Source organism: Dasypus novemcinctus, chromosome 3, assembly GCF_030445035.2.
Source record: "Dasypus novemcinctus isolate mDasNov1 chromosome 3, mDasNov1.1.hap2, whole genome shotgun sequence".
Lineage (NCBI taxonomy): Eukaryota > Metazoa > Chordata > Mammalia > Cingulata > Dasypodidae > Dasypus > Dasypus novemcinctus.
Genome location: NC_080675.1, coordinates 45,653,873 through 45,680,968, shown reverse-complemented (window position 1 = coordinate 45,680,968; position 27,096 = coordinate 45,653,873). Strand labels below are relative to the sequence as shown.

Sequence of the window (27,096 nt, the reverse complement as noted above, 5' to 3'; positions counted from 1 at the left end):
TCACTGAGGCAGTCCAGTTGAAGAAGGCCTCATGCCCATAGGAGTAGACCAACCCACAAACATAATCTTTCTCTTTTTTGGGATTCAAAAAATAATTTCAAACTCATCAATGCCTTTATTAGCATTTAGGCAGCTCAAATCATCTTGGGGCCACGGGTAATGAACCCTGCAAAGGGGCCTTTTAGAAAAGATAAGGGACTAGATTACTGAAAAATGGAACTTCTCTCTCAATATAGAATTGTAATTTGTTACATTGCAGGGAGAAAATATCAGATACACAAAAAGACTGGAAATTCTTTGAGGTGAGTCACGTATATTTAGGGACTTTTCTCTTTGATATTAGACATTAAGTATAGCAATAACCAATAGCCATTTGTTAGTCACTTATTTTTAGTAACTTATCTTTCTAAAAAGGATATTAACAAAGTATACACCATACTTCAATTTCTGGTCTGATTGTCCTTATGAAAAGGTGTATATGTATAATTTTCCATAGCTTTCTAGGAGTATTGAGAAATTGGTTCATATGGGTTGAGTCTACTTAGCAGTGTCATACAGATAGAAGGGGGCTTTTCACAACATAGCTGTGGATTGTAATTCTTGTCTGTTTTCAATCGTAGTCGTTTTTTACTTTCTGTACATACGTAGCCTGGATTGTCTTCCGACGTCAACACTTGTCAGAGATTGAGGAAGAAATAGGGAGGCTCTTTCGTACCAACATGTTCAACATTCCTCGAAGGAAGCATGAGGAGGAAGGGGGTGGAAAGAAACGCATGACTTTTGTGCAGTTCAGGTATAACCTTTTGACTCTTTCCTAAGCTCAACGACATTTCTAGAAGACAGGATGATGTAACCTAAATGCTACCTTTTTTTTCTATTACAGGAGAATGATGGCAAAACGCCCAGCAATTAAAAAAGCCATTAACATGCGCTCTCCAGTCATGTCTACTCTGCTGCCCTCTCCCAGAGAAAAGGCTCAGAATATCTTTGAGAAAAAGTATCATCAAACAGGCATCAAACTCCCAGTCCAGATCCAAAAGCACATAGATAGCCTGGACTCTGTGCCCATGCCAATGTAAGTGGCCTAAGGAACAGGCAGGAAAGCCCTGAGTTACTTCCTATGTCGGGCCAGGGAGGGACAGGGGTCAGGCACTATGTCTCTGCCAGAAAGTTGAACAAAGATGAAAATGCCTGTCTTCCCATCTACCCCCTGCTCCATCTGTTTCCTTTCCAGAGCATCTTGAGGTACAACCATCTGAGCTAGAAAAAATTGCTAGAAAGAGATGCTAGACTCCAAATTGTTCTAGTCTGGAGGAGTGAGTAAAAAACCTTTTATGGCCAAGGTTTTCTATTATAAGAATCATCCTTGAGAAATGTGGGAAGGCCCAATAGAAACATTTTGTTATGGACTGAGATTTTTGGACCCATATGTAAGACCACACTGGTATCTCATAGAAAGAAGGAAAGCTTTAGCTTTAGTATACACACATACAACACACACAACCACAGTCATACACCTCAGTCTTTGTCTCACTGCTTCAGCTTTACCAATATTTCTTTTCACAGAGTTGGCATCTTGGGGGAGCCTCGATGTCTGTTTAACCCCCATACCCTTCTTCCCCTTGAACAAGAAGAAAATACAACATCATCTGGGAGAAATAACTCTGTAATAGAAAGAAATAACACCAGGATTCAGGATACACTGGATTTAGTCATGAGAGCACTGACCTCTCATGTAACAGTCTCTAAATAATCTGGTACCTTCTATTTCTGTAATTAACTTCCAGTATTTGAAGTAAACTACTTTGTCTTAATCTCTTTATATAGGTCTAATATTGGTTATTTTTATTATTAGGCTTTAAAAAGTGTTCATATTATTTTGCTAAATGTTCAACAGTAGATTATTGAAACTTCTAGGAAGTTCTTTAAAAGGTCATTTTTCTATTTTTAATATTTTCCTTTGTTATTTATTTACTTCCTTGACTTTATGTGACTAATGAATTAGAACATTTAGTCAATGGACTAGTAAAGAAATTTTTTGCTTATTCATGTTTCTAAGTTCATTTTTGCCTTCTGAGAAAGCATCTTCGCTACATCTGAAAACAAATTTTTATAATCAAAAAGGTAATTAAAATGCTTTTAATGTTAAATATATTTCTTTGAATATATTATTATTGGCCTTGAGATTTAACATCTATCTGATTCATTTAAAAGCCTATTAGCATAGCATTCATTCTTCTATTTACTTATTTAACAACAAATAAGTATACATATTAAGCCCCTACTCCATCCAAAGCCCTGTCCTAAATTATGTTGGGAAAAAAAATCACCGGGATATGTATCATACCTTCCAGTTCTGTGGAGTAGAGAAAATAAATAAAATACATATATGATCTCTATGTAATATTGACAAAGAGGTAAATGCAGAGTGCCCCAGGAGGATAGGCAGTGGAATGATCATTTCCAGGAGGGACCAGGGGAGGTTTGGAAGGGATTGAGTACAACTGAAAGGGGACTTCCAGTCAGAGGAAGAACATGTGCAAAGGCACTGAGATTTAAAAAGTATACCTGTGGATGCCTGTGGGGGAGCAGATGTAACTCAAGTGGTTGAGCTCCTACTTCCCACATATGAAGTCCCCGGTTCAATCCCCGGTACCTCCTAAAAACAAACAAACGTAAAAACCAACTGTCATTGGGGAGTGGATGTAGCTCAGTGGTTGAGTACTTGCTTCCCATGTACAAGGTCCTGAGCTCAATCTCTGGTACCTCCTGAAAAGGAAAAAAAAAAAGTGTCTTTGATTGGACATGGCTAGATCATGGGGTTTGCCATAGGGAACATAGAAGAACAGGCTGGAATGGTCAGTTAAATCCTGAATGTCCAGCTAGGAAGGAATAAGTTGGACATTATTTGGTAGATTAAAGATTATGAGCAATTAATTAAAACTATTTGATGGAATACGGCACTGATGATTATATAATATTATCATTTTCAAGTCCTGTACTGGTATGGAGTTTAGTCAACTGAAACAACTAGAAAGAATTTGCCTTCCTGTGGTCAGAGTTTTATCCTCAAACTTCAAAATCTTCCTTTTAGCGTTGAGCTTCATAGAAAGACATGGATGCCTTGCCCAGATTTGATATCAAGAGCAGAGGAATACCCAGCCTATTGATGATGTGGGGCGACTTCTGTTAAACATACATTCTGTCTTCATTCTTTTATCCTTTCTTATTCAGGTCAACTCCCATTACAGTTCCTAGTGAAACAGCAAAGGAGACAGTAGGGGAGGAAATTAGGGACAGAAAGCAAATGGCAAATAGCTGAAGTAAGTCTTGCCTTTTCAGTAATTACTTGAAATGTAAATAGATCCAACTCTCCAATCAAAAGGTAGCAAAAGATAGAATGTTTTTTTTAAAGAAGTATGATTAAACTATATGCTGTCTACAAGAAAGTAACCTTAGATTCAAAGACAAATAGGTTGAAAGTGAAAGGATAGAAAAAATACTCCATGCCAATAGTAACCAAAAGAAAGAATAGCTATACTAATATCAGACAAAACAGACTTTAAGTCAAAACTGTTAAAAGAGACAAAAAAGGACATTTTATATTAATAAAAGGGTTAGGTCATCAAGAAATATATAACAATTATAACATAGATGTACCTACCAACAGAGGCCCAAAATATATAACTCAAACATTAAAGAATCAAAGGGATAAATAGTTCTATAATAGTTGGAGATTTCAATATACCACCTTCGGGAAGCAGATGTGGCTCAAGTGATAGGACTTCCACCTACCATATAGGAGGGCCCTGGTTCGATCCCTGGGGCCTCCTTGTGAAAAAGGAGAGAAAGCGTGCTGCTTGGTGACCCAGTGCCCGCGCAAGTGAGTCATGCAGCAAGATGATGATGCAACAAAATAGAGGTGAAGGTGAAGCACAGCAGAGACCAGGAACTGAAGTGGCATGATTGACAGGGGACCTATCACATCAGGGTCCCCAAGATAGAATCCCAGTGAATCCTAGAGAAGAAATGAGAAGAGAATGGGAAGCAAACAAGGGTCAACTGATAGAGTGTCCGCCTACTATATGGAGGGTCCAGGGTTCGATACGCAGGGCCTCCTGACCCGTGTGGTAAACTAGCCCATGTGCAGTGCTGCCATGCGCAAGAAGTGCTATGCCATGCAGGGGTGCTCCTGTGTAGGGATGCCCCACGTGCAGTGCAGGGAGTGCACCCCTCAGGAGGAGGGGAAGGGGCAAAAGAAATAATCTTTTATATATATATATATATACCACCTTCACCAATGGATAGAACATCTAAATTAGAAGATCAATAAGAAAAAAAAAAAGGGAAGCAGCTGTGACTCAATCAGCTGGGCTCCTGTCTACCACGTGGGAGGCCCTGGGTTCAAGTTCTGGGGCTTCTTGTGTGGGCAAGCTGGCCCGCGTGCCATGGAGATCTAACAGCCCATGCATCACAGACAGCTGAAGCAGCAAGATGTTGCAACAAAAGGAGACAAGCAGACACAGAAAAAACGCACAGCGAATGGACACACAGAACAGACAGCAAAAAACAAGCCGCAATGTCGGGGGGGAATAAATAAATATAAATAAATAAATCTTTTTAAAAAAAGGAAAAAAAATAAGGAAATAGAAGACTTGGGGAAGCAGACTTGGCCCAATGGATAGGGCATCTGCCCACCACATGGGAGATCCCTAGTTCAAACCCTGGGCCTCCTTGACCCGTGTAGAGCTGGCCCACGTGCGGTGCTGATGCACACAAGGAGTGCCCTGTCACACAGGGGTGACCCCGCATAGGGGAGCCCCACGCGCAAGGAGTGCGGTCCATAAGGGGAGCCACCAGTGCAAAAGAAAGTGCAGCCCGCCCAAGAATGGCCCCGCATACACGGAGAGCTGATACAACAAGGTGATGCAACAACAACAACAAAAAAAGATGACTTGAACAATACTATAAATTAACTAGACCTAATATATATAGAAAACTCTCCACCTAACAACAGCATAATACACATTTTTCTCAAGTGCACAGGGATCATTCTGTAGGATAGATCATATGTTAGGTCACAAGACAAGTGCTCAATAAATTAAAAAATTTTTAAATTATACAAGTTATCTTTCCCAACTGCAATGGAATGAAGCTAGAGAACAGTAACAGAGAGATGTCATCAAGATAGTGATGTAAGACAATCCCTGGGAAAGTCTTCCCTCAGAATCTGCTAATGAAAGGACAAATCCTACTTGCTTGGAACTGCAAAGAACTAGAGAGACTGGGGAAGAACTCCACAAATGCTAAATAGAAGAATTTTTAAAAACACCGAAAAAGAAGGTAGAAAATCTGTGACTTGGACCTCCCAGTCCAGACTTCTGCTTGAGAGTTACACAGTGGCAGCATTTTGACCTGAGTACCCCTGCTGTGGTTGCAGACCACAGAGTCACTCATGGCAGAGAATTAAAACCTCATGCACATTCAGGCAGAAGGCCCAAGGCCACATAGACCAGGGCAGAACCCAAGCAGCTGGTGAGTGTGTGCATGAAAAAGGACCTCAGGAAACAAAAAAAGACATGTGGCAGAACTGTTGGCAAGAGGTGCACACACCCAACCCAGTCTCTAAGTGCTAGAGCACCTAAACACAAAACTGGCATTTTTGAAAACTGACCCCTTCTGGCTTCCTAAGCATGGGATACACTAACATGGAAATTACTGGAGGCAGAAAAGCCTCATGGAAAAAAGGGAAAACTGAACTTCTGTAAGGCAGGACGGGTGCTAGGACTAAATATAGTAATGAAAAGGCGACACTGAGTTGAGGGAGAGCAGTTGAGCAAATCACAGAAGCTGGGGAGGAAAATCTGCACAAAAGGGTACCTTCTTCTGATGGTTAAACAAGTGCACATAAAGGGCATTGTTAAAAATCATAAGCATGTCCAGGGCAAGAAACAGGTGTAGGAGACCTGAGAAAATCTGAATAGGTAAACACAGGCTGCTGTAAAGGTTTATTATAAGCTGGACCAAGTATGGAAGAAGGACCTTAACAGACAGCCAGTCTACAATAAAAAGCCTACACAAGAGGAATAAACTGACTTCCAGAGTTAGCACATCAAAATAATCAGATTCCCAGACCACAGTAAAAAATTACAAGCCATAATAAGAAACAGGAAGATATGGCTCAGTAAAGGGAAAAAATTAAAACTTCAGAGAAGACACAAACTTTGAAACAATTAAAGAAGCACAAACCTTCTAAATTAATTCAAAGAGATGAAGGAAAATATGGATAGAAATACACTAATGGTGGATATAGAGCTAAAGGATATTAAGAAGATAACATGAGCATTAAGAAGAATTAGGGGGGGAAAAGAAAGTTTAAAAAGAAATTATTAAAAAAAAGGCAAGATGGCTTGGTGAGCCAGGCCAAGAGGCCAAAAAGAAACAAAAAAGATGCTGGGCCTCCAGCTAAATGATGAGACAGAGGAAACTGAGGAAGAACAGAGCAACTGTATCCCGGGCCCTATTTGCAAGGGCAAGTGGAAAAATAAGGAACAGATTCTCATCTTTTCTTCCAGAGGAATACATTTCAGAACAAGACATTTAATGCAAGATTTAATAATGTTGGTGCCTCATTCTAAAGTGGATAATAAAATGGATCACAAAGATAAGTTGTTATTAATGAGATCTGTGAAATGAAAAACTGCAATCAATAAATATATTTTGAAGTCAAAAAAACCAAGATCTTTATAGTGACTTTCAAAAATCACCTCATAAGCCATCTGGTAAATTCTTTCTTCAAAATATTAATTCCTCAGCTGATTGAAAACTGTTCGAAAGGTTCTCAGCCTCTTTTGTCTCTTGACCCTGCTTTTGATGAATTACCAGATTATACTTTGTTAAAAGAATTCTTAATTCAGAGTTTTGTTGCACACCACAGTATCATCTCAAAAGCAGCCACTTGTGGACCACATGTTTACTTTCACCATTTTGGATAATAGGATATTGTTTTGGAACTTTCGGATTATAGAAGAAGATGCTGCTCTTGTTGAAATAGGATCTTGTTTTCTCTTAAATCTCATAGTTATTCCAGCGAAGTTTTGGAGGACCAAATTTTTATGACAATCCTCATTACCAGTCACCAAACATGCATTGGCGTATCATGAGACCCATCACAGCTGCAAAATATAAAGAGAAACAGCAAGTGAAAGATGTGCAGAAACTGAGAAAGAGCCAAAGACTATTCTTCCACAGTATTCCACTGAAGATGTTTTTGCTCTACCAGCTGAAGAAAAACCCATAGAAATATAGTGGCTGAAACCAGAGCCAAAGGTTGATTTGAAAGCAAACAAAATAAAGGACATACAAAGGCAAAGAAAATTGAACCAGAGGATGAATGGGGGGATGCAAAAATGAATCAATGGATAACTAATTTTTCAGTTATTTTCTATTTATTTTGTATTCAATGTGTAAATACTTTGATTATCCAGGACTGTCTTATAGCTAATTGGTGTTGCATTTAAACAAAAACAATAAAAAGCCAAGGGGAAAAAATAAAAGAAACTGTAATAAAAAATTTTTAGAAATACAGCAAAAATAATAAAAAGAAAACAAATTATGGGGATGAAAAACACAATACTGGAGATTAAATATACACTAGAGGCATACAACAGCAGATTTGAATAGGCAGAAAAAAGAATCAGTGAACTAGAAGTCAGGATGATCAAAATTATAGTTGGGAAAAAAACTATAGTTGGAAGAATAGATAGAGAAAAGAATAGAAAAAGTTGAGCAGTGTCTAAGAGACCAGTGTGAAGTATGAAGGAGACCAGCATATGTATCATGAGAGATTAAGAAGAAGAGAAGAAAAAATGAGTAGAAAAAATATTTGAGGAAATAATGGCTGAAAATTTCCAAACTTTTAAGAAATACATAAATATACATATCCAAGAAGATCAATGTACTCAAAACAGGATAAACCCTTATAGACCTATTCAAAACACATACAAGTCAAAATGGCAAATGGCAAACATAAAGACAGAATTCTGAAAGCAGTAAGAGAAAGTGATTTGCCACATGCAAGGCATTCTCAATAAGACTAAGTGCCAATTTCTCTTCAGAAACCATGGAGGTGAGAAGGTAATGGTATGATGTATTTAAGGTGCTGAAAGAGAAAAACTTCCTGCCTCAATTTTTTTTAAGATTTAAAAAAAAAAGTATTTCTCTCCCTCCCCCCCCTCAAGTTGTCTGCTCTCTGTGTCCATTGGCTGTGTGTTCTTCTGTGTCCATTTCTATTCTTTCAGCAGCACCGGGAATCTGTGTTTCTTTTTGTTGCGTCATCTTGCTGTGTCAGCTCTCTGCGTGTGTGGCGCCTCTCCTGGGCAGGCTGCACTTTTTTCATGCTGGGTGGCTCTCCTTACAGCGTGCACTCCTTGTGTGTGGGGCTCCCCTACATGGGGGACACCCCTGCGTGGCACAGCACTCATTGCGTGCATCAGCACTGTGCGTGGGCCAGCTCATCACACAGGTCAAGAGGTTCTGGGTTTGAACCCTGGACCTTCCATGTGGTAGGCGAATGCCCTATCTGCTGAGCCAAATCCACTTCCCCCTGCCTCAATTTTTTATCTGGCAAAACTGTCCTTTGTTGTATTCAGCTCACAATAGGTTGGCTCGAAGGGAAGGCAACGCAGAAATAAAAGTAGAGACACAAGAGGGGAGACAAACGTGGGACCAGCGGACTCACAGCTTCTGGAACTGAGAGCCTTGACCCTAGTTTTCCCATCGCATTTATTGGGAAACTACCAAGCAGCTGTTTGCTATCTGAACTGCAACATCATTTACAATAACAGGGAATGACTGCAACATCTACTAACTGCAACATTTAACAGGTAAGCCCATTTCCCCCAACAGTCATTCAAAAATGAGGAAGAATTTAAGACATTTACAGATAAACAAAAACAAAGTTTATCACCTCTAAGACATATGAATGTGTTCAAGTGTTCATGGGGCATTGCCACAGTTGGGTGGAGAGCCACACAATAACCTAAAGAATATTGAATTCCCAGCCTAGGGAGTTCTGCTACATTCTCTATTGGGAGAGCAAGAATTGCCTGAGTATAGGGGCAGTGCTTAGTGAAGGATGGACCATTGTTTCAAGCCCTTAATATTGATGATTGTATCTATGAACTTTTTTTTTTTAATTGAAACTTAGCCTAGAATTACATGTTGCCTAAGAGTTACCTTCTGACAGCCTCCTTGTTGCTCAAATGTGGCACTACCTTCCCCTGCTCTGGCATGGGACACGACTCCCGGGGATGAGCTTCCTTGGCACTGAGGGATTGCTACCAAGAGCCAGCCTAGTAATGCACCTGGAAAAAGACCTTGACTGTAAGGGGGAAATGGTTAATACAAATGAGTTCTTGTGGCTAAGAAATTTCAAAGTGAGTCGAGATGTCATTCCAGAGGTTTTGCTTCTGCACATCTCAGCAGGATCTCATTGACTGCCACAGTAAATATTGCCTCAAATAGTGGGGCTCCTGAGGGTTCTAGAGGCATCTAGACACAATAGGCAGGGCAGACAGTTCAGCAGTTTGGTATCCTGCAGGTAGGACTTACATTGGAACATGCTCTCCATAGTTGGACTCATTTGTGGTTTCCCTACACATAGCTCTTTTGCCCCTTCTTTGTGAACCAATATTTAGTATTATACTTGATAGGTGTATACCCAAGAGACTTAAATCTTTGGTTCATCCATGTGCCAGTTGAGCCCTGAATCTCAGCAGAATTGCAGTACTTACTCTCCAGTTCACTGGACTCACCCAGGACAAATAACAAGGTGATGATGATGGTGACATGCCCATCCTAAGGAACAGAGAGAGTCTTCACCTGCAAGCAAGATAGTCCCATCCATCTACCACATGGGATCTAAGCCCCCTCTCAATTAGAGGCGGAGTGGTCATCACCATCCCCAAATCCTCAAGATTGGGAAATGAACAATGGACTAAAGTAGACTTACTATTCTACTACAGACTTATTGTTATTCTAGCAATGGGAGAACTTTTATCATTGATGTGGAGGCAGTGCCCACCGGGGGTTCTGAGGGGAGGGAGAGGGAAAAAATAGGTGTAATCTGGCGACATTTTCAGGTCATTGGAATTGTCCTGCATGACATTGCAATGACTGATACAAGCCATTATATATTTTGTCATAACTTACAAAATTGCGTGGACAGAGTGTATACTATAAACTATAATCCACAGTTAGTGGCAATGCTTCAACATATGTTCATCAATTGTAACAAATGTACTACACTAATGAAGGATGTTGTTGGTGTGGGAAAGTGTGGGAATCCCCTATATTTTTTATGTGACACTTATGCAACCTAAAGTTTCTTTTAAATAAATAAATAAATAAAGGCCTGGCCTACAAGAATTGCTGATGGAAGTCTTCCGGTTGAAAGGAGAAGACAGGAGAGAGTGGGGAGAGAGTGGCTTGGAGCACTATGAAAAAGTGAAGATCTTCAGTAAAGGTAACTAAATGGGAAAATGCAAAACCTAGTAGTACTGTCTCCTCAATATATAACTCTACTTTTTAATTGCTACAAGAATTAGAATTCAGTTGAGTCAGAAATAATCAGATTTCCTGATAATGGACATACAAAATATACAGATAAGAGGGGGAAAGGGAGGGATATGAGAGCAGAGAATGAGAATGCTATTGAAGTTAAGTTGGTATCTTTTCAAAATAGTAGATTATAGACTTAGGTTGTATAATACAAACCCCATGGTAACTACAAAGAGAGTATTTTTTTTAAAATCTACAGGAACGGAAATAAGAAAGGGATCAATCAGTTACATCACAAAAGATCAACTATATATAAAAGGAGGCTGCAATAAAGTAAAAGAAGGGAAGTGGATTTGGCCCAATGGATAGGGCAACTGCCTACCACATGGGAGATCCAGGGTTCAAACCCCGGGCCTCCTTGACCCATGTGGAGCTGGCCCACAGGCATGCTGATGTGCGCCGGGAGCACTGTTCCACTCAGGGGTGTCCCCTGCATAGGGGAGCCTCACACACAAGGAGTGTGCCCCGTAAGGAGAGCCGCCCAGCGCGAAAGAAAGTGCAGCCTGCCCAAGAATGGTGCCGCACACACAGAGAGCTGACACAACAAGATGATGCAACAAAAAGAAACACAGATTCCTGTTGCTGCTGATAAGGATAGAAGCGGTCATAGAAGAAAACACAGCGAATGGACACAGCAGACAACTGGGGGCAGGGGAGAAGGGGAGAGATATTTAAAAAAAGCAAAGTAAAAGAAAAGCTAATGACATAAAAAAATAAAAGCAAAGGACAAAATGACTGAAGGAAGTCCTGACTTTACAATAATAACACTGACTTTTTTTCCTGAGGTATCAGGGGCTGGAGATTGAACCCACGACCTTGTATATGGGAAACCAGCACTCAACCACTGAGCCACATTGGCTCCCCTGAGGTTTTTTTTTTGTTGTTGTTGTTGTTTGTTTGTTTGTTTTTTGGAGGCACTGGGAACCCAGGACTGCCCATGTGGGAAACAGGTGCTCAACTGCTTGAGTCACTTCTGCTCTCCGTTTGCTTTTTTTTTTGAGGTACCTAGGGACTAGGATCTCATATGTGGGAAGCCAGTGCTCAATCACTGAGCCACATTGGCTCCCCTAATAACACTATTAATGGATTAAACTCCCCAATCAAAAGACACAGACTGACAGAATGGATGAAAAAGCATGATCCAACTATTTGTTGTTTACAAGAGACTCATCTTAGACCCAAAGACACAAATGGAAGGATGGAAAATATAATCCATGCAAATAGTAATCAAAAGAGAGCTGGGTTAGCTACACTAATATTGAACAAAAAATAATGGAGAACTGGGAATTTCACAAATATGTGGAAATTATACACTTTTAAACAACCAGTGGTTCAAAGAATAAATCACAAGGAAAATTAGAAAATTCTTGAAGACGAATGAAAATGAAAACACACCATACCAAAATGTGTGGCATACAGCAAAAGCTGTATTGACATGGAAATTCAATTGTAAACACCTACATTTAAAAAGAACTATCTCAAATCAATTCCCTAGGGTCACATCTTGATGATCTAGAAAAAGAACAAATTAAACCCAAAGTTAGCAGAAGGAAGGAAATAAAAAGATTACCATGGAAATAAGTGAAATACAGAATAGAAAAATAGTAGAGAAAATCAACAAAATCAAAAGTTGGGAAGGTACGGTTTAATTTGTACAGAATTTCTATTTAGGTTGATTGTAAAGGTTTGGAAATAGATGGTGGTAATTTATGAGTGTAGTTAACAGCACTGAATTATATAGGTGAATGTGGTTAAAAGGAGAAACTTTAGTTGTAAGTTTATAGAGTAAAAATCAAAAGACAAAACAGGACTGTATGACACTGTGGCAGTTTTGAGATTATTTATGAATTCCAAAAAAGATACAGATTATGTTTGTAAACTGGTTTTTTCCTCTGGGAATGATACCCTTTGATTGTATTAAATTCAAAGGTTTTACATTTACTTGATTAAATCAAGATTAGGGCTTTGAGTTGACCACATCATTAGGGCAACTCAGGGTTGAGTTCTTGGCCCCTTGATGGCCTGTGTAAACGGACACACAGAAGTAGATACACAGAGAAGATACATAGAGGAAGAGAGACAGCAGTATAGATATGGCAGGGGAAGAGAGTTGAGCCATTTGCCTGATAGTTTACACTGACTTTGTGAAGAGAGCAGAGCAGCTGAGCCTGGAAAGAAATGAGCCCTGGGACGAGCACTCAGCCCTATGCCAGCCTACAGCTGAGATCGGAAGAAGATGGACCCTTAAGAGGAAAAGGAAGGATGAACCCTTGCAGATATTGGCAGCCATCTTGCTTCAACACGTGGCAACAGAGTTTGGTAAGTAAGTAACCTTAAGTTGGTCTCTTTAGGGCCTTGTAGCTGTAGGCTGTTACCCCAAATAAATACCCTTTATAAAAGCCAACAGATTTCTGATACTTTTCATCAGCACCCCTTTGGCTGACTAGTATAGACACTGTGAACCCTATTGTAGACAATGGACTACATGTAATAGTGCAAGTACAAGAATGTTCTTTAATGAAATTATAACAAGTGTATGACAGCAATACAAGGTCTTAATAATAGGGTAGGATAAGGAAAAAATACACCTAATGTAAACTATGGACTATAGTTAGTAGTAGTATTTTAGTAATTTTTCATCAACTATAACAAAGGTAACTACCAAGGTGTTAGTAGTGGGGCAGTATATGAGAATCCTATATTTTAAGCATGATTGGTTTGTAAACCACAACTTCTCTAATAAAAAAAATTTTTTTAAGATTAATATGGAGATAAATGAAATAGAAAATAAAAAAACGATTGAGAGAATCAACCAAACTGAAAGTTGGTTCTTTGACAAGCTCATTAGAATTGACAATGCTTTAGCTAGCCTGACGGAGAAAGAGTGGTTCAACATAAGAAAATCAATTAATGTAATACATTACATTAATAGAGCAAAGGATAAATAAACCTCATGATCATTCCAATTGACTCAAAAAAGGCATTTAACAAAATCCAATACTCTTGCATGATTTTAAAAAAAACTCAGAAAAATAGGAATATAAGAGAAATTCCTCAACATGATAAAGGGCATTTATGAAAAGACCAGAGCTAACATTAAACTCAAGGATGAAAGACTGAGCACTTTGCCTCTAATAACTGGAGCAAGACAAGGATGGCTGCTTTTACCACTGCTATTCAACATTATACCGGATGTTCTAGCTAGAACAATTAGGAAAGAAAAAGAAATAAAAGGCATACAAATTGGAAAGGAAAAAGTAAAGCTATCTCTCTTCACAGATGATATGATCCTATATATAGAAAATCCCAAGTAATCTACAAGAAGATGACTAGAGCTAATAAACAAATTCAGCAAAGTTATTGCTAACATGAAGATCTTCCCAAATTGATGTATGGATTCAGCAAAATCCATATAAAAATTCCAGCTCACCTTTTTTTGTAGAAATTGACATGCTGATCCTAAAATTCAAATAGAAATGCAAGAGATCTGGAAAAGCCAAAAGAATCTTGAAATGTAAGAAAAAGTTGGAGAAATCACACTTCTCAATTTCAAAATCTCTAGTACAAAGCTACAGTAATCACAACTTTATGATTTCAAAACAAGCATAAAGATAGAATGGGGGAAGCGGTTGTGGCTCAACTAACAGAGCATCCACCTACCATATGGAGGGTCCAGTGTTCGATATCCAGGGTCTCTTGACCTGTGTGGTGAGCTGGCCCATGCACAGTGCTGCCTGTGCGCAAGGAGTGCCGTGCCACCCAAGGGTGTCCCCCGTGAACGGGCGTCCCCTGTGCAAGGAGTGCACCCCCCAAGGAGAGCCGCCCCGCGCAGAGAAAGTACAGCCTGCCCAGGAGTGGTACTGCACACACGGAAAGTGATACAACAACAACTACAAAGCAACACAGTTACCCGCTGCTGTGTGACAAGAATGCAAGCAGATGTAGAACACATAGCAAATGGACACAGAGAGCAGACAATGCTGGGGAAGGGGAGAAAAATAAATAAAAAAAATAAACCTTTAAAAAAAAAGATAGAATGGAACAGAATTGAGAACCCAGAAATAAACCCATACATTTATTACCAGTTGATTTTTAACAAGGATGCCAAGTTTCCAAAAAATAGTCTTTTTAACAAGTCATCCTGGGACAACTTGAAATCCACACACAAAAGAATGAAGCTGGACTCCTACCTCAAACCATATACAAATATTTACTCAAAACGAATCTTAGCCTTGACGTTAAGAGCTAAACCTTTAAAACTCTTGGGGAAAAATGAGTAAATCTTTGTCATCTTAGTTTAGAAAATGGCTTCTTAGATATGACACCCAAAGCACAAGCAACCAAATAAAACTTGATAAATTGGACTCCATCAAAATAAAAAACTTCCGTGTTTTAAAGGACACCAGCAAGTAATGATAGTGATAATTACACGAATCTGTGAATATACTAAAAGATAGTTGAATTGTATACTTTAATGGGTGAATTGTATGGCATGTGAATTATATCTCAATAAAGCTGTTATAAAGAAAATGGAAAACCGAAAAGACAACCCATGAAATGAAAGAAAATATTTACAAATCATATATCTGATAAGTGTTTTGTATCCAGAATAGATAAAAGATGTTTATACTCAAACTACAATAAACAACCCAATTTCTTTCTGGGGTGGAGGGGAGGCCCCAGCTATTCCAAACAAGCCTCACCATTGGTCCCTACAATTGATGGGGTAACCAATAATAGCTGTGACCTCCCCCTTAGCATTAGCAAGGGGAAGAATATTTAATTGCAAGCCAAAGCCCAATCTCTGCCTAGAGAACACACCAAATTTCAGTTTGCATTTCCATACTTCTCTCCCATTTCTCAGCAAACTCTGTTCTTTTCCCCCATTTCCCAATATTTTTTACTCGTCTAACTAAACAAACAAACAAACAAACAAAACCCCAATTTAAAAATAACAAAGGAGTGCATGAACATTTCTCCAAAGATGATACTCAAATGGTCAACAAGCACATGGAAAGACGCCAATTAGTCATTAGGGAAATGCTACTCAAAATCACAATGAGATACAATTTCATACCCACTAGGATGGCAATAAGCAAAAAGATGGACAATAGCTAGTGCTGGCAAGGATGTGGAGAAATTACAGCCTTCATACATTACTAGTGAGAATGTAAAGTGGCGCCGCTGCTTTGCAAAACAGTTTGTCAGTTTCTCAAAAGTTAAACACAGGGTGCCATATGACCCAGAAATTCCACTCCTAGGTATATACCCAAGAGAAGTGAAAACATATGTCCACCCAGAAACTTGCATGCAAATGTCCATAGCTGCACTATTCATAATATTCAAAAAGAACAACACAAACATTCACCAGTTGATGGATGGATAAACAAAACGTAGTTTATCCATACAATGGAATATTATTCTTCCCTAAAAAGGAATGAATTATTGATTCACAGTATAACATAGATGAAGCTTGAAAACGTTATGCTAAATGAAAGAAGCCAGACACAAAGGCCCACATATCGAATGATTCCGTTTTTGTGAAATGTCCAGATAGGCAAATCCTTTGAAATAAGTTAGATTAGTGATAGTCAGCGACTGTGGGAAGGAAGGGAGGGGAGGGACTGCTAATGAGAACAGGGTGATGAAAATGTTCTGGAATTAGATAGTGCTGATGGTGGCACAACTTTGTGAATAACTAAAAATCACTGAACTGTACACTTTAAAAGGGTAACTCTTATGTGAATTATATCTCAATTAAAAAAAATAAAACAAGTCTGAGAAACTGTCAAATGTAATGTGGTATCTTAGATAGGATTCTGAAACCGAAAAAGGACATAGGTAAAAACTAAAGAAATCCTAATAAAATACGTATTTTAGTTAATAATGTATCAATATTAGTATATTAAATGTAACAAATATACCATATCTAACAGAAGATGTTAATAATAGGAGAATCTGGGTGTGGGTATATGGGAAGTATCTGTATTATGTTTGCAATTTTTCTGTAAATATATGTGTTCTGAAATAAAAAGTTTATATTAAAAAATGTTCCGCAAACATTAATGTAGCAACTGGTATGTGAATGTAGAGATAGGCAATATGCAGTCCTTTACTCAAATAGCTCTCTGGTCAGAAGGATAAGGATAAGACAAATGCATATTAAAAAGGAGGCAGGAGTGGATGTGGCTCAAGTGGTTGGGCACCTGCTTCCCACATGAGAGGTCCTGGTTACTGGTGCCTCCTCAAAGAAGATGAGCAGTGACAATGAGCAGACAATGAGCAGACAGCAAGCAGACAGATGAGACATCTGGGGCGGGGATAGGGGGGTGGGGAGAGGAAACAAAGTCAGAAATAAAGAGGAACAAACCTATAGGGCTTTGAGAGAGCCTTTCAGGTGGAGGATTGAGGGATGGGCAAAGAGGGGACTCTTGAAGAATGTGGGGGGTCTGGATAGGCAGAGAAATGGTGGAGTGTACCAGGGAATGCTTCCGTGGATTTAGAACCTCAAAATGGGTGGCGATGAGGACACAGCCTGTGGTTGAACTAGACTGTGGGGTAGTGATTAATGAGGACTTCTTCCTTAGACAGGAAAGGTGGGGTCTTGTGGTAAGTTGAATTATCAACCCTGGGTGCGTGTGTGGGGGGACATGTTCTTAGAATTCATTATTCCTGTGGGTTTGAACCCGATATAGATATTTTGAAGATGTAATTTCTCTGAATGTTGAAGGAATTTTTATTAAAGCAAGACTTTTATAATTCAAATTACTTTTCCTTGCTCAGTTATCAGTTCTGTTATCTAAAACAGAAGTGACTTTCTGAGTTATTCCACAGTAAAGAACTACAAAATTAAAGAAAGGAATGCTTTAAATTTCTGTACTTTGCTACAAATTATTTTTCCCAGGGTCTAGAAAACTTTAATTTGTTTTTCTATATTACTATGTTTTAGTGTTTTGTTGTTGTTGTTATTGTTGTTTTAAAATCAAATCTGGGCTAGCATTATGTTTGCTAGACCAGGTATTTGCTCTGTACATAAGTGTCAAAGTTTCTTTTTTAAAATTTATTTAATATTTTGCAATTTTTTTCACAATATTTACGTTTTTTGGTATGTAAATATTTCTCTTCAGTGAAGCATGAGTTTCTTTTCATGTTTCCTTTTTAAGTTTTTCTTAATTTTTAAATTTTTAAAAATTTTAAACAATTTTATCGAGATATATTCACATATCATGAAATCTATCTAAGGTGTATAATCAATGGCTTTTATAGTTGGAGACTTCAACACAACACTCAATCATTAGATAGAACAACTAGACAGAAGATCAGCAAGGAAACAGAGAGCTTGAAAAATATTATAAATAAGTTAACCTAACAGTCATATGCAGAACGTGTATCCCACATCAGTGGGTTATACATTCTTATCAAGTGCTCATGGATATTTCTCCAGGATAAACCACATGTTAGGTCACAAAACAGGTCTCAATAAATATAAAAATATATTATATAAACCACCTTCTCAGATCATAATGGAATGAAACTGAAAGTCAATAATAGACAGGAGAAGGGAAATTTTGCAAATGTGTAGAATTTAAACAACACACTCCTAAACAATCAGTGGGTGAAAGAAGAAATTGTAAGTGAAATTAGTAAATACACTGAGATGAATTAAAATAAGAACACAACTTATCAAAACTTATGGGATGTAGCACAGGCAATGTTAAGAGGGAAATATATAGCCCTAAGTGCCTATATTAAAAAGAAGAAAGAGCTAAAATAAAAAATCTAACTGAACAACTGGAGAAACTAGAAAAGAAACAGCAAACCAAGCAGAAGGAAAGAAATAATAAAAATTAGAGCAGAAATAAATTTTTAAAAAATAGAGAAAATCAACCAAACCAAAAGCTGGTTCTTTAAGATCGATAAAATTGACAAAGCCTTAGCTAGACTAACAATGAAAAAGAGAGAGAAGATGCAAATAAATAAAGTCAGAAATGAAAGGGAGGAAGTTACTCACCCCATAGAAATAAAAAGGATCATAAAAGGATATTATGGGAAGCAGATGTGGCTCAATTGATCGAGCATCTGCCTACCATATAAGAGGTTCAGAGTTCGAACCCAGGGCCTCCTGGTCCATGTGGTGAGCTGGCCCATGCACAGTGCTGCCACGTGCAAGGAGTGCCATGCCACGCAGGGGTGTCCCCTGCATAGGGGTGCCCCACGTGCAAGTAGTGTGCCCCACAAGGAGACCTTTCATGAGAGTTGCAAAATTTTCAGCCATTATTTCCTCAAATACTCTTTCTATACCCTTCCCTTCTCTTCTCCTTCTGGAACTCCTGTGACATGTATATGTTGTTGCATTTCATGTTATCATTCAGCTCCCTGAGCCCCTTGGTCAATATTTTCCATTCTTTTCTCTCTCTGTTCTTTTTTCTCTTCAATTTCAGCTGTTCTGTCTTTGGTATCACTTATTCTTTCTTCTATCATAAAGTCTACTGTTGTATGCCTCTAATGTGTTTTTTATCTCACCTATGTCTTTCATTCCCATGAGCTCTGTTATTTTAATTTTAATTTTTATTGTTTTAATTTTTTATGTATTTCTCTTCCCCTCCCCCCCCCAGTTGTCTGCTCTCTGTGTCCATTTGCTGTGTGTTCTTCTGTGACTGCTTCTATCCTTATCAGTGGTACCAGGAATCTGTACTTCTTTTTGTTGCATCATCTTGTTGTGTCAGCTCTCCATGTGTGTGGCACCGTTTTGGGCAGGCTGCACTTTCTTTCATGCTGAGTGGCTTTCCTTATGGGGCACACTCCTTGCACGTGGGGCTCCCCTATGTGGGGGACACCCCTGCGTGGCATGGCACTACTTGCATGCATCAGCACTGTGCATGGTCCAGCTCACCACATGGGTCAGGAGGCCCAGGGTTTGAACTGCGGACCTCCCATGTGGTAGGCGGATGCTCTATCCACTGGGTGAAGTCCACTTCCCTATTTTTATTTTTTAAAAGATAGTTAGATTACATAAATGTTACATAAAAAATATAGGTGATTCCCACATGCCCCAATTTCTACATCTCCCATACATTCCCACATTAACAACATCCCTCATTACTGTGGTACATTCATTGCAATGTATGAACATCTGTTACTTTTTTATTCAGGTTTTCAAATTCTTCTTTGCCCTCACTCAGTGTCCTCTTTATGTCCTTTATCTCTTTAGCCATTTTGTCTTTTAATTCATTAATTTGATTTTGGAAATTTGTATGAATCTTGTTGATAAGTTTTCTCAAATCCTGTGTCTCATCTGGGGCTTTGATACATCCCATTGCTTGGGCCATTTCTTCCATTTTCTTAGTATGGCTTGTAGTTTTTTGCTGATATCTAGGCATCTGATTATGATGGTGAGTTTACTCAAATGATCAATTTCTCTTTCTTGCATAGGGATTTAGTGGCAGTAGGCCATGTGTTACTGTTGTTCTTTGATTTTTGGTTCAACCTATACTAGGTCTTTAGGATTGTCCCTGTTAGTTGCTCAAATTTGGGCCCTGGACCCAGTAATGGGTTGCAGATCCAGTTCCAAAGACCTTGGGGAGGGCGTCTATGAAGGCCTCAAAATCCTCTCATTTATTTACTTTTAGTTTCCTCACATGCCCTTCCTTGGTTGGCCAGCAGGTGGTGCTCTTCGGCAGCCCTCTCAGTTCAAAGCCTGGTCAGAGTGTGTTTGTTACAACACCGACTGGATTAACATGATAGAGGATCCTGCCTGGATCCTAAGAGCCTCATAATTCAAACTTTCTCAGATTGTTCTCCAACCTTTGCTAGCAGCCCCCTCTCTTTTCTCAGGTAGGAAATAATTCTGCTCCCCTCTGTGTCCTCTACCTGTGTCCTCCCAGTCTGTAGAGAGGGTGATTGAAAGGGTCAGATCTCTTTAGACACCCAAGGCAAACAATGGCCAGGCCAAATTTGTGTGTCAAAAGCTGAGTTAGCCTTAGGCTGTGTCCCTCTTTAGCCCAATTCCTGGGGAGGTGGATCCCTGTGGCCACCTTTGTCTATAGCCATTTGCTTGAAGCCTGAGAATCAAAATTGTCTCTAGGGTGGGGGAGGGCACCGGTGGCTGCAGCTTTTAACTCACAGTTTCAGCATCTAGATTCTTTTCCTTCGAAACCTCTTCTGGGTGTTGTCCAGCCTTCCCCTGGTGTCCTAAACCCTAGAACGTATTTTTCCAGGCTGCTTCTCCCTGTCCTTTAGCTATTTTTCTGAAGAGGGGAGAGTCTTGTGTTTTTCTAGTCCACCATCTTCCCAGAAGTCTGGGGTCATGCTCCATTTTAAACAGTTGGAAAACCTATGGCACTCTTAACTGCTTTCTGGCCAGCCTCTTTAGCTCGGTTGGCTTATCATACCAGCAGCTTCATCAGCCTTAGAACAGAGAGATCCTGAAGACTCAAGCATATGAAGAAGTTCTGAATTACCAGTCTCTAACCACATGTCACTGATTTTACCAGTTATTTCCTCTTATTCATGCCATGAATAAGAAGCATGAATAAGAGGAAATAACTGTTCACCCATGTGATGATTAAGTTCATGTGTCAACTTGACCAGGTTGTGGTGCCCAGTTGTTTAGTCAAGTAAACACTGGCCTGATTATTACTGTGAAGACATTTGATGGACCAATTTACATTAGGAAATGGATTCCATCTCTGGATGATTAAGTCTACAATCAATTTAGGAGATTGCCTTCAACAATGAGAGAAGTCTCATTCGATCTCTTGAAGACTTTAGAAGGAGAAATGATGAATACAGGAGTGAGAGAATTTCCATCTCTACTTCAGGCAGCCAGCTTCTGGAAAATTCATCGAAAACCTTCAGAGCTCCCAGCTTGCAGCCTAACCTATGGAATTTGGACTTGCCCACCCCACTGTTGCATGATACAATTCTTATTTAAAAATCTTATAAGATGTACAGGTATTTCCTTACCCATACAACCCAACATTTGCTTTTGCTTTTGAGGAGGGACAGATGTCAACGTGAAGCAGTCAAAGGGTCCTGATCTGTTACAAGAACAGCAGGCTGTTGCATGGTAATTTACAGCTATGGATTAATATGTTGTTGAGGATTGCAAACTCCTGCAGCATATTTATACTGTGCAATGATGTGGAAATCAGGAGCAGCTGCAGCAGGAGTAGCTGCAGCAGCAGCAGTTGCAGGACATGGACCCATTGTCTGTGTTAATGTATTAGCAACACACTGTGTTGACATGACTCACATAATCTGTGAAGAAGCTGATCTCAGCATTAAATTGTGGTTTAGGAGTAGCTGTGTTACCGGATTTTGTCTAGGTTCTTGACTATGCTGCAGAAATGAATTTTAAGAGCACATCGGATGAGTTAGGCCAGCAATTTATTTAGGTAGGGAGGGATGAGAAATGGAAGAAAATAACAGACCATGGGTCCCAGGTGAAGAGGAAGGGGCTGAAAAGTGATAGAGAGCTGATTTACAGAATACAATTCCCCATTATAGATTGTAAATGCCCAGGTTTTACTTGTGTGGCCACATGGCAGAGGCAAATGGCGAGAGCAGAGGGCAGGAACAGAAGTCCAAAGCCAAGAGAGCACGAATTCAGTCCTTTCCTCTGCTTTTTAAACTGTTAGTTATTCCACCCCTTTGCTGATGGCAGGGGAGGAGTTGCAGCTGTTTGCTGTTTTGATTGATTACCCCACCCATCAATCCCTCATGAGGGCCCGATGATACAGTCCTTGGGGAATATCCCGGGCTTCTCCTGGCTTCCAGAAGAAATCTTCGTTCTGACACTCTGAGCAGTCCAGCGAAGACTTGGTCTTAGTTGAGCAATTTGGCTAGGAGGATAGTAGGCAGCATGGTTCTTAGTCTGTGGATTGCTGCCATGAAGTAACCTGAAGAGGAGCTGGCCAGTAGGGGGTGATTATAGGCTTGGGCACAGCTCTTAGACTTGCCTTCTCTGCATATACTGGTGCTCGTCTTTGTCCTGAGCTAAAACTACATACGATGGCTTGGTGGCCACAATTCTGCCATTCATTTCTGTTTTAGTGGTTTCTTTTTGGGGAGAGAAACATGCAAAACCAAACCCTTTGCTGTGACCACCCTCCTTAAATACTTTGCACTAGTCATTGTACCAAATGGAAAAAACCTCTTTACAAAGATGTTCACCACCAATGCCATCATCAAGATTTTTCACATAAAGGTTAACACCCTGGTATCTAGAGATCCTGTCTTGCTTCTTCTGTTTAAATTTCTACCTAAGTTCCATCTGCAGGTCCACTTTTATCTGAGCTCAACCAACATAAATTTGTTTTTCCTTGAGCTTCTTTCCATTCAATCTCATCCACACCATTCTGCAGAAGGTGTTATGTTTAGTTAAGGTGTGGCTCAGTTGAATGAGGTTGGGTCTTAAATCCTATTATTGGAGGCTTTACAGACAGAAAGCCATGGTGAGGAACCAGAAGCCCGAGCTCAAAGGAACCTGGAAGAGGGAAACGGACTTTGGCCCAGTGGTTAGGGCGTCCGTCTACCACATGGGAGGTCCGCGGTTCAAACCCTGGGCCTCCTTGACCCGTGTGGAGCTGGCCCATGCGCAGTGCTGATGCGCGCAAGGAGTGCCGTGCCACGCAAGGGTGTCCCCGCGTGGGGGAGCCCCTCGCGTAAGGAGTGCGCCCGTGAGGAAAGCCGCCCAGCGTGAAAAGAAAGAGCAGCCTGCCCAGGAATGGCGCCGCCCACACTTCCCGTGCCGCTGACGACAACAGAAGCTGACAAAGAAACAAGACGCAGCAAATAGACACCAAGAACAGACAATCAGGGGAGGGGGGGGGAATTAAATAAATAAATAAATCTTTAAAAAATATATATATATATTAGTTGCTCTGAACAACGAATGGAATACTAATTGTTTAAAAAAAAAAAAAAAAAAAAAAAGGAACCTGGAAGAGAAAGGAGGGAATATTGTCATGTACATTATATGTGACAGAAAAGCCAAGGACTAAGGGTCACCAGCCGCCAACCCCAGAACACCATCGTGTTAGGGGATAAAGTATTGCCTAGCTGACACCTCGATTTTGAACTTCTCCTAGCTTTGAACCTGTGAGCCAACAAATGCCCATTGTTTAGGGCAATCCATTGTGGGTATTTGTCACAGTAGCCAGGAAACTAAGACAAGTCTTACTGCTTAACCTTTTGCCTGTGGCTGCTAGAACTCTTTTCTCTTCAGTCTTTGTTTTAAGGTTACCTATTTCAGAATTCTATAACATTTGAATTATCACCTTCTTCCCACTCAGCCTGTCCAACTATGTTGGTGCTTCCATCTTTACATCTTTACATCTGAGATTTCATCCCATTATAGGTACAGATCATCCCATTTAGAACTTGGCATATGGCATTCCAATCTCCACGTCAATTTTCTCCCCTCACATTTCTATATTATTTATTTATTTATTTATTTAGCAGCTGTATTGAGATACATTCACATACCATATGATCTATCTAAAGTGAATAATCAATGGCTTTTAGTTCATAGTAGCACAATCATACAGTATTTGTTCTTTTGTGCCTGGCTTGCTTCACTCAATGTAATGTCCTCCAGGTTCATCCACATTGTCATATGCTTTACGACCTCATTTCTACTTAAGCTGCATAATATTCCATCATGTGAATACACCACAGTTTGTTTATCCATTCATTGGTTGATGGACACCTGGGTTGTTTCCAACTTTTGGGAATTGTGAATAACACTGCAATGAACACGGGTATGCAGATGTCTGCTCATGTCACTGCTCTCAGTTTTTCTGGGTATATAACCAGTAGTGGTATTGCCAGGTCACGTTCCAAGGCAATTTTTATATAAAAAATTTTAAAAACTTTAACGCGCCCCCTTAAAATCCAGCCCAACCTGCAGTGAACAAGTTTCAGGTTGCAGAACAAAAGCATTTCTAGGGGAACTGAGAGCACAGGAACTGCCCTCTTGTTTTACTTGCAGACTGCTGTGCTTCTGCCTGCAGAGCGTCTGTGTCTGACAGCGGATTCATAACGTTGTCCCATGGCTCTGAGTTTGGGTGATCCTGGTGGCTTTTTCTCTGTGGTGTAATGTCTGGGCAGTCCAGGTGAGCCATGCCAAGAGTATCTGGGACCACTTTCTTTGCACCCAGGCCTCCCTTCTCCTGGTGCGGAATGATTTGTTCTCATTTCCTTTACTTTTCCTACCTCTAACCCAGAGATCTAAGTAGACTACAGGAGAATGCCCTGGGACTGAGGGTCTCAGGCCTCTTCCTGAGAAGTCAGGCCAAATGAACCTGACAAAACAGTGACAACTGAGGCCCAGGGCCGTCGGAGGGTCACCTCTCCTCCCCCACTGTCCAGGGTCAGAACATTTTGGCTTTTTAGAATGAAAATTGGCTTATAGCTCCAGTCTGTTCAAGAAGTTTCAACCAAAGACACTGTCTTAGTAAACCTTGCACAAGAAATACTTGCTCAGTGTAAAAAAACCTTAGAGAGATAGAAGCGGTCACAGAAGATCACACAGCAAATGGACACACAGAGCAGACAACTGGGGGACTGGGGAACTGGGGGCGGGGGCGGGGGGAAGGGGGAAGGGGAGAGAAGTAAAAAATAAAAATCTTTAAAAAAACAACAACAACAAAATCTTCGAGAACAATGAAAAGCACAAAGAAAAAAATAAACACCCATATACTCACCATGCAGGATAACCTATCATTGTTAATGTTCTGGTGAATCTCCTTTCAATCATTTTGGTGCACATGTGTACAAACAAAAATGTCTGTAATCTTCCTTTTTCACATGGCAATATATTTTGAACATTCTCCTATATCAGCCAGTCCTCTTCGAAAACATAATTGTAATTTCTCTGTTATAGTCTATGTTATGGATGTGCCACAATATTTTTGTATAATTCCTTGCTTTCTTTCACATGCACGTTGTAATTCAAATCACTGGTTACACCCTTAGTGTAAAGCCTTATGAATGATATTGCAACCCAAAATATCACACTCATTCTCAAGGCCTTATTATTGCCAAATTTCCTTCCAGAAGGCTCATCCCAAAGCACCCTACGCCAATCAGTGTATGTGAATGCTCACTTCTTCACCACTTGCAAACAGCAGGCATTATCATTTCTTTGAATCTTTGCCAATTCTAAAATAGTGAAAAATGGAATCATATGTTTGTTCTAATTTCTAGCAGTAAGGATAAATACCTCTTCACACAGATCATTTGTATTTCTCCTTTTGTGAATAATAACCTATTCATATCCTTTGCTTCTTTTGCTATAATGGACTTTACATTCATCTTCCTTTTATTGATTTGGCAATAATTTCTTTGAAGAAACTGCAAAGGTTCCTATTAAGAAAACAAGTTACAGGAAAGCTAAATGTAGTTAAGATCCTGTTGGGGATTGAATTATGACCCTCACAAAAAGTCCCTGGTCCTGTGGGTGTGAACCCATTTTAAATAGAACCTTTGTTATTAGTTAAGGTGTGCCCAAACTGGAGGAGGGTAGGAGGCCTTAATCCAATAGGGCTGAAATCCTTATAAGGAAAGGAAACTGAGCTGGGAAGAAGCCATGGGAGCAGCCAGAAACTGGAAGTTAATGTAACCCAGAAGAGAAAGGAGAAGATGCTGCCTTGTGCATTGTCATGTGATGGGAAAGCCAAAGAACCCCAAAGGTAGCTAGCCAGCCAGAAGATACCCACCCTAAGAGGAAGCAAGCTCGCTAGTCTTCGAAACTGTAAGCCAACCCATTGTATGGTATCTCTTTAAGCAGCCACGAAACTAAAACAGTTTCCATGTGTCCATAAACATGTATATGTATGGAAAAAGTCTGGAAAGAAAGAACTAAATTATTAACAGTGATTCTCCCTGAGATGTAGGGTTATGAGTTATTTGTATTTAAACATTTTTTGCCTACATTTATTTTCTGATTTTTCTATCATCAATGTTTTTAAAAAGTGTCCCTGACCTTTTGTGTTGTAGTTGCTGAGGCTGGTGATTTCCCACTCCATCTGTACCTCAGGGCAACTCAAATAATTGATGAGGGGAAATTTCTTCTCATAGATATATTCCAGGAAATAATTGAAGAAGGAATGATAGAGTTAAGATGTCCAATGGAATATGAATTCAGGCAATGATTATGACAGTGGATATCCCAAGAGACAACTGGGCACCATGAGAGAATACACCACTACCTCTGAAGTAGTTCTGCAAAAAAACAAAGACAAAAACAAAACAAAACCCAAAAAACCTGAATGAGAGTGAGCCTCTAAACCTAACATAGAGTTTACAGGAAATTTACAGAAGAAGGAAGAATGTTAAATAATGCTACAAGGATTCAATATGAAAGGAATTCAAAATGTGGGTACCTCTATAGGAAAAATGATCTAGTTTCTTCAACAAATAACTTGGAAAAAAAGGAGGGAGGGAGAACCTTTAGATTAAAAAGAGACATAT

The 27,096-nt window shown here is 39.7% G+C and overlaps 1 protein-coding gene and 3 pseudogenes across 2 annotated transcripts in view; 2 read left to right on the top strand and 2 right to left on the bottom strand.

Annotated features, from left to right (window-relative positions):
- The window catches only part of PPP1R36 (protein phosphatase 1 regulatory subunit 36), a 39,466-nt gene extending 37,423 nt beyond the window's left edge, over window positions 1-2,043 (top strand). For both annotated transcript variants that reach the window (XM_004477274.5, XM_012519191.4), the window contains 4 exons: window positions 260-302; window positions 621-793; window positions 884-1,075; window positions 1,567-2,043. In XM_004477274.5, coding sequence (XP_004477331.1) covers window positions 260-302; window positions 621-793; window positions 884-1,075; window positions 1,567-1,753 — 595 coding nt within the window. In that variant the 3' untranslated portion in view covers window positions 1,754-2,043. The remainder of the gene's footprint in view (window positions 1-259; window positions 303-620; window positions 794-883; window positions 1,076-1,566) is intronic.
- A 773-nt stretch (window positions 2,044-2,816) lies between these two features.
- LOC101419492 (ribosome biogenesis protein BRX1 homolog pseudogene) lies at window positions 2,817-8,446 on the top strand (annotated as a pseudogene).
- Window positions 8,447-20,936: 12,490 nt separating this feature from the next.
- Window positions 20,937-21,903, bottom strand: LOC131276175 (polyadenylate-binding protein 1-like; annotated as a pseudogene).
- A 436-nt stretch (window positions 21,904-22,339) lies between these two features.
- Window positions 22,340-22,978, bottom strand: LOC131276174 (polyadenylate-binding protein 1 pseudogene; annotated as a pseudogene).
- Between the last annotated feature and the right edge of the window lie 4,118 nt (window positions 22,979-27,096).